This window comes from Etheostoma spectabile, chromosome 5 (genome assembly GCF_008692095.1).
Source record: "Etheostoma spectabile isolate EspeVRDwgs_2016 chromosome 5, UIUC_Espe_1.0, whole genome shotgun sequence".
NCBI lineage: Eukaryota > Metazoa > Chordata > Actinopteri > Perciformes > Percidae > Etheostoma > Etheostoma spectabile.
Window position 1 is genome coordinate 19,576,536 of NC_045737.1, and position 8,468 is coordinate 19,585,003.

At 37.2% G+C, this 8,468-nt stretch overlaps 1 protein-coding gene across 1 annotated transcript in view; it reads right to left on the reverse strand.

Moving 5' to 3' along the window:
* Positions 1-7,020, reverse strand: part of cenatac (centrosomal AT-AC splicing factor) — an 8,013-nt gene extending 993 nt beyond the window's left edge. The window contains exons 1-10 of the mRNA XM_032515305.1: positions 6,719-7,020; positions 6,268-6,434; positions 4,847-4,945; positions 4,688-4,754; positions 3,706-3,768; positions 3,169-3,236; positions 2,944-3,058; positions 2,813-2,843; positions 1,913-2,014; positions 651-783 (exon numbers count right to left, since the gene is read on the reverse strand). Of these exons, the coding sequence (XP_032371196.1) occupies positions 651-783; positions 1,913-2,014; positions 2,813-2,843; positions 2,944-3,058; positions 3,169-3,236; positions 3,706-3,768; positions 4,688-4,754; positions 4,847-4,945; positions 6,268-6,434; positions 6,719-6,835 (962 nt within the window). The 5' untranslated portion in view covers positions 6,836-7,020. The remainder of the gene's footprint in view (positions 1-650; positions 784-1,912; positions 2,015-2,812; positions 2,844-2,943; positions 3,059-3,168; positions 3,237-3,705; positions 3,769-4,687; positions 4,755-4,846; positions 4,946-6,267; positions 6,435-6,718) is intronic.
* Between the last annotated feature and the right edge of the window lie 1,448 nt (positions 7,021-8,468).

An 8,468-nucleotide genomic window follows, 5' to 3' on the forward strand; every position in this document is an offset into this window, starting at 1 on the left:
AGCAGTTGTCCCGAATCCTGCCCTAATTGTCCTGAAAATTAGAACAAAGTCTCAAGAGCAGATTCTCGAGAAGTTATAGTCTGATAGAACATGTACGTAGAAAAGAGTTTAGTATTTGATTTGTTTCATAATGACACTTGAGTTCATAATTTTAATGATTTTGTATTTAAGGGTTTACATGACAGAAAGTTGAAATCCTGAATAAAAATAATAATGGATGAATAAAGAGTTTTGAAAATCATGGTTGTCGCATCCATCCCGAATTTTACCCACTCATCTGGTCACCTATCTATTCAAATATTTTCCAGTTTTAAAGTAGGAAAACTGGAGTGTCACTTAAGGCAAACCAATCCGAAAGACTGCATCTCTTAGAAAGAAATCATGTACAAAAACAACTTAAAAATAACATTGGGATGACCTCTCATATCCCATGCTGCTGCAATAGGTATCTATGCAAACTCATGCTAGTTACCAGGCAATGATATTTTACATTTTGAGAATTGCAAGTTTTCTCATCTCAGCACATACACAAACACAGGATATCAAACCATATCGTATGTGTGTAGAATGCACAGGATGGAGTGAGAAGAGTTTTGGGTGTAGTAACTGCATATTGGTCTCAGGTGTAGCAAAGAGTGTTGGGATTTTACCTGGACTGCCAGCGCCGGCCACTGTTCCACACTCTTCCAAAGGAGGGAAGCCAGTTGGCGTCAGTATGCGAGCTGTGGTCAAAGTTGGCGCCCACTCTGTTCGGTGGAAGCTTCCTCAGCTTCTCTTGCTCCTCTGGCAAAAGTCATATAAGGCCATTTCAATTATACTCCGATATTTGTGAGATTGTTATAGATTTTTCCTTAAGTGTACATGGATATAACCTTTGTATCGATATCATTAAGCCTGACTAAAATTAAGATCAGAGACCTATACTGCCCCCACAAAGGCAAAAGACCATAACTCGCTAGAGCGTGGAACTGAGTGAATGACTTTAAAGTTTTTTGCTGTCCAGCCAAAGGAATAATAGGTAGGACACTGGAAATCTGGCAATTAGATGTTTTAGTAAATAAATTTATTGACATAAATAAATTGAGCTAAAACTTGACTTTTGACCTGTATTTGGAAGTTACTGTACTCTATACTGTCTTTGTATTGTCAAAAAGTGGGTGGCCAAGGCAAAAGGCAGCAACGTCCACATTATCAACACTTGGTTGCGGATCACTATTTACAAAATCATTATAATACCACCTGTATAAAATCTCATGTATGACAGTTAACAGGCTCCACTGTTATTTAAACGAGGCAAACTTTAATGGACAGTAATAAAAGGCAGAGTACCGTAACAACAGACCGACACACAGTAACTTCATGTTGATGCACGGCTAAACAAAGGCAGAGCACCTTAACTCAAGTTGAGCGGTCCAAAACAAAGACAAGGAGCGCTAACTGGTGCAACAGTGTTCTGCCTTGGTTTCTCCTGGGCTTATTGAAGTTATTGTTAAGACAAGACATTATTTTCTCAAAAAACAACAGAATTGACTCAAGATACTTATCCACATGATAATGGATGTCTTGAATGTCGCAAAAATTTCATTAACTCATTTTTGACAAAAAAGGGAAGTTAAGGTCTTTTGCCTTTGTAGGGCATTATATGTTAATACTGATTAAGTGCTAGGATATTATTTATTTTATATATATAAAAAAAGGCACAGCAGTTGTGCCTAAATTTAAATGTTGCTGTGAAGGCAGCATATGAAGACATAAAAACAATACATATGAACTAACTAATAACAACTAATAAAACATACATTGCTTGTGGAAATTATCATAAATACTGGAACATTTTTTTAAGCAAACAAACTGTTCAACTGACAACAAATGTTGTCAGTTGCTTTAAAAAATGTGCGAGTGTGATTCCTACTCTGTTTGAGGAACTCTTGGAGCGATGGACCGATCTCCAGACGAGCTGCAGCTCCAGAGGTCCCCTCCAGAGGATCGTCCTGGAGCCAAGGAGGGACGGCACCTATGGCACGCAGAGAGGCTAAATGCTTATTCAAATCACATGCAGGAGGTGAACTGAGTTCATACTATCAGAGACACCGAGTTTGTGCACAATTTTTAAAAAGCATTGAAACACGAAATTAGTATGTGTTTTTATTAAGCAAAACGAAACCAATGTGTGTCCTTTAATACACATGCAAAAAGTAAAACTGAGTTGAATTTAGCAAGGTTTTATTTAGACATGGTTACAGTTTAACTCTACCGTAAAATGTCACCCCACTTCACCTGAAATCATCACACAAAAAAATTAAAAAGATTTTTTTTTTTTTTAAATGGAAAAATACAATCCTGTTGATCACTGAAGAGTTGAAATTAATATAAAAGGAAACTAATACTTACATAGAAATAGAGATACTTTGTTCATTAAGTTATACATAATAGTATGTTTATTTTAATTTTATTTTCAAATTACATAATATTTAACTTAATTTCTTTGAAGCTTTGCTTACTGTAAAGCTATTTGGATTGGATTGGCATACATTGCAAGGTTTTTTCAGTCATATTTCTACCCCTCCATGTATATTTTGTTTCTTACACTGTACAGGTTTTTATACATCAAATAGTTTTGATTTGTTGTTTTAAAAACCTGATGTTATAATGACTGGTTTGTTATATTGGTTTTGTGAACCACTTTGAAACATAGAGTTTGACAATTGCTCTATAAAAAGAGATTATTATTATTATTACTATTGTTATTATACTGTATTTCCAATATACTCTTGGTATTTCTTTACCATTACATACAATTATTTTACTGTACCTGTATGAACATTTCCCCTGTTTGATGAATCCTGTAACAGAATAAAAACAAGTAATCAAATGAGGGGAACAACATAAAAACAGGCCATTCTTAAACTTAAACACTTTTCTCAATACGAGCGGTCCATCTACCTGATAGCCTATGAAAGTCAGGCCTTGTCCTGTTGCAGCTCGCGGTGCTTTGACCACTGACTCGACAAAGCTGCTCCCCGCCTGCTGCTCTGATCCTTGAGATGCAAATTGAGAGCTGTTCCCCCGACAACAAAAAGAGCCGGAAACAACAAAAGTATGTTCAAGTGCTGTTGTTGACAATGCAAAAAAAAGGCTCAAATGTTGTAGGTGGGGACACAGTGTTACCTGACAGCATCCTCAGCAGACATTTCCGTGCCGTTGGGTCCATTGAACAACTCCGGCTCTGCTTCACGCTGACATTGATTCAGGAAAAGCCAACAGTGGTTCATAGAGGAAGTCTGAGCACTAATCATGCTTCAGCTCACGTTTTCATTATCACAATCCACACACACAATGCTTCACCCCAAGTGTTAATATAAATATCTCTCTAATCATGGCTTTGGTTTTTTCTTACAACTTCAATCAATTTCCTCCATCTCGGTTTGGAACTAAAAGCTTTATTTCATTTTTGACCATAATAACCCTGATAAGGAAAATTAATTTCTCCCACCAAATACAAGATTTCACCAGCCACAATCTTCAGAGGTAAACAGAATCTCCAGAAGATCATTGGTTACTTCCTTTGGCAATTAAAATCATTTAGTTGGAGAATGGTGGCATTTCCCATCTCACGTGCAACTCAAAATCATATCACTCTACAGGTGGAAACAACAGTAAAGGCCACAGTGATGGATACTGCCACTGCATCCTTGGAAAACAAACCTCTAAAAGAGACTGAAGGACCTCTTGACGATGCTTCTCCTGCGCCCGGATGTGATCAGCTTGCTGCAGTCAAATAAAGAAAAACAAGAAAAAAAACAGATTACTATCAGCGATTTGCTTTGCGGTGCCACCGTTCTGAATTCTAACCACTTGGCTTTGGCAGCCACCGCTACATATAGCCATGTGCTCCCATGATGTATCCCAGGGATGTCAAACTCAACTTCGCTAAGGGCCACACTGGAAAATGAAAATCATATAAAAAGGGCTAGACATGTAGTTTATTGAAATTTCATTTAATCAAAAAAGTCAAGTATCTTTGGCTTTTCATTTACAGATGACCAACATAAAGCCCTAAAACAGTGAACAAAAAAAAGTTCCATAGCCCTCTTAGAATTTAGCAAAACAAAAGTGACATTTTTCATCTCTGGTTCTGTGGGAATATTGCGAGTCGCAATGTCAGAAATCTGCCAAATTCTGCTTTGAGTGTCATGAATTGCAGTTTGAAAACAAAGTGGCCAAAATGTATTGTAACCTAAATTGATGTGCGCCGAATTTGCAAGGGGCCAGATTTTGCCCACGGGCCCTGAGTTTGACACATGTGATGTATCCTAATGATGTTAGCCCCCCACCCTTTCTTTTAGTGAGCTATAGGGCTGCACAATTAAGCACAATTTTACTGAAATCACAATATGGACTAGTGCAAACCTAAATTGCAAGGGGGCACAATATTTGTTAAAGGCAAAATATGTGTGAAACAATTCTGAATTAAGTATTGTAGTGCTGTAGAGATGTCCCGGCCTACAAAAAAAAAAAAAAACTTCTGCTACGATCCTCAGGTCAAAATGACTTGCTTAACATCAGTATGTTAGCATCGTCTGTGGGAGCATGTAGTGAGGGCCCCTAGCATGGATCATAGACTCTTAGTTTTGTTAAGGTGTAATCAAAGTTAACGTGAAGTTCATTAAGAGTGATTTTGCATTACCTGTGTTATGAATTCATCCTCCTTCTCCACAAATGATTCCAATGCTTTTTCCACCTCAGCTTTAAATCTAAAAAAGTAATAAAAAAAAGACATTGAAAAGAACCTTTTTACTCTCCAAACAAACTTACAGAATATATATTTTTGGCTCACCAGGCCTACCTTTCAGTTTCCTCCTCTGTGATGATGACCTTGTCTCTAAACTTGGCATCGGCCTTATTGTCCCACCAGAACTTGTGAGTATTCCTCTTGTGTTCTGAGCTGAAACCAGACCCATTTTAAAAGTGTCAAAACAAAAGCAGTTATTAACCGCAATTCAAAATGGAAAACATCATAGGTATGAGAAAGTTGTCAAGCCTACAGAGATTTGACAAAAGTAAGAGTACAAAATGTGCAAGTGAAGATGACAAAAACAATCTTCTGAAGATTTCTTTTCAAATGCAGCACACACAACACCGATGATATCCCTAAATAAACTATTTCCTGTAGTGACATTGCTTCCTCATAACAAGGGTACATTTAGGGTGTTTTTAATAACATTTAATGATAAGGACCAATTGATCATGTTTGCATTAATGTCTCAAGTCATACCTATTTTACAAATATGGCAGCCAATAAAAAATGAGTAAATGTCATGTTGACAGTACTACAGTACTTTTTCATTAACCTCAGCAAAACATATTGCATAAACTAATATTAATCAAAAGATCTTTGATTATATACTTTTATAGGATACAACACTTGACTTGTATAAATACCTTTTATTTTATTGTTGTTTGTCATTGGTGCTTTTTTATACATACAGTTTTTATACATCTTTATACACTACCGGTCACACGTTTGCGGTTCCAAAGGCACATTCTGTTTATTAATCAGATTTTTTTTTTTTTAAACTACCTGAGAAAACATTGGAGAACTCTTTTGTATTATGTAAGCAAATAATGTAATCTGAAAACTGCTGCGCTGGTTAATAAAACAATGCAACTGATCTGATCTGGTATTCTGTCTACAATGGAGTGCAATGGAAATTTCTATGTGTCCCCGAACTTTTGACCAGTAGTGTACATGTACTTACTTTTTCACATAGTTGTGTACATAATGGTCATCTTTATCCTTGTTGTCAAAGTTTGGTTGTCGTTTTTAGCTTATTTGTCTATTTCCATGTAAGTTCATTGAGAGCAATACAAATTCCTTGTATGTGTACACATACTTGGGGATTTTGTTACTATCACTATGACAAACACAAATTGAGGGGTTCAAGTCCCCGTATGGAACAAATATGGAGCGTGGAATGGCAGCTGGGAAGGTGCACCTCCCACACACTGCCCTTGAGCAAGGCAGGGAACATGGTTGACCGCGGCGCTACCCCTGGAGAAATGTGTGTGCTGTAAGGGATTTGCAAACGATACATTTCTACAGCCAATTACATGGTGGATTGTGTGGTTTGACAAATAATTAAGTCATTTTTCGGTTTGCTGGATCCTGTGTAAACCCTAGGGTGCTCTGTGTGGAGCACCCTGTGGTTCTACTGGATGTGGTGAAAACAAAACAAGTTAAATAAGAGTGAATCAAATAAAACTCACGTGGCCATGTGTTCTAACAAGCCTCCGTACAGCACAGTCATGTTGCCGTCTGTAACATTTCTTTCGATTTCAAGCCCACAGCAGTAGCACCAGAAGGTCTGCTTGTGCTGGGTGCAGTCAAACTTTTCTACTTGGGGTTTTTTAAGTGTTCGGCGAGCTTCTTTTACCTGGAGAACAGTGGATAAAACAACCACAGGGACATAACAGTTACACTAATTAAAACGGATGATACCTTAAAACGTGTTAAGTAGCACACCCTATTAAACATAAAGCGCTGAAATCAGTGACAGCGACACAATCTAAACATGGTGATCGTGACGTCGGTTCGCAGCTAACGTTAGCATCCGGGCTAACGTTAGTAAGTCAAATTCAGCAAGGTGGAAGAAAATCTTAGCACAAACACTCAGCATATTATAAACCTGTAACAGTCAATAGACATTAGCCTACTTACCTTTTCTAAAAATTTAAGGAGGACGACTCTAAGTCTGCTTTGGTGATTTTTTCCGAAAATGTGTCCCTTTCCAGTGAATGTTGTTTGCCTGCATATAGCACAGTAATATGCTCCCATTTCACAGTGTGTGAAAACACTATAATATGCTGAAGCTGAATTAACGCAGGCTCTTGGCTAAAACCAATCATTTATTTTGTATTATTTTCTTTTCTAATCCATCTACTTTGGCAAAACACAAGACGCTAATAATCTACTACAGGAAGCAATGCCGTACTTGATATGTTTCCCCCCGAAGCTGTTGTAAAACTGTTCCGACCATAGAGCTATGGTTCCGACTCTCATGCCAATAGATAAGTGTTGCTTTAAAAAATAAATAATAATAAATAAATAAAAATAGATGGTTGGTGGTGAACTACTTGGAAAATAAGTGAAGATCAGACTCTGTACTTGAATCGTGATTTAACTGAGAATGCAGCTGAGAAGGAGTGTATTGTTATTTTACCAGTTATAAGTTCTGGGGCATCAGAACCAAACAGTGACCACCAGCTCCTCTCTCACAGCTCTCATGTAGCTGAGAGCCAAAATTTAGAAAGGAGGCAAGCATGAAGACTCAGAATCAACTAAATGCAGATCCAAATCTAAAAAAGACATCACAAAAGCAGAAGTCACCGTAACAATGTTAACAGCCTTAACATGTCAGAAATTCGCAGTAATATGTACACAGCTAAAAATTATTTCAAATGTGACACATTGAAAATATTTTAGGTATAAGTCAGATTTGAAGAGACACCACTAATGAAGCCATTTTCTTTCAGCACATGGGTAAAGATTCAGTGGAACAATAGCATTCAATTCACTTCAATAAATCCATCCACAGGTGAGAAGCCATATTCTTACTAAGCATGTAGGAAAGGTTTTACAGAGAGTTGTTGCTTGACACTCCACATGGGAACTCACTCAGGTGAGAAACTGTACATTTACAAGATCTGTGGCAAAATATTCAGTCAGAATTTATCATTGTCAGCACTTTTGTAGTAGCAACATCTCTGCAATTGTATATAAAGCTTTTGTTATAAAGAACAACATATCTTTGTAATGAAGTAGTACTTCATCAACAATGCCATCAAGTTTTGTTAAATTAACCTGCTTTTCTTCCCTTTATGTTACTGTAGCACTAATTTCTGTTATCCATAGTATATTTTTTTAAAACAACTGTAACCACCCAAATCTTTGTTGTACAGTGAGTTCATAGTTCCTATAAATATATGACCTGTTTAATGAATTCATTTGACTATTTACTTGCGCAGAATATTTGATATAATCACAATGAGGGGGCAAACGTACCTCCAAGGTTGCGATGTGAGAATATTGGAAACCTAACTCAACAGTATTTAAACAGCCTACATAAAATACATTTCTGCATTCATTGCTATTTATTCAAAAGCCACAAATGATACTAAGACAACTAGAAACAGCCTTTACCTTGTTACAGCCCTGACGCTGGTGTTAAAAGCATGTTCTGTAAAAATGCCAATAATTGTAAGCGGAACTAAAAACAAACCCGTTTCACTGTCGGAACTTAACAGTGTAACATCGAGCGGAAGTAAACAGAAGACAGGCGCCATTCGCGTTGCGTCCGCGTCCATGGTTAGCGCATGGTTTCGAGTTAGGAGGTTAGTCCATGTGTAAAACTTCGAGTAATTAAGCAACAATGTCCTCGGTTGAGTATTTGAGAGAGTTTGTCAACGAG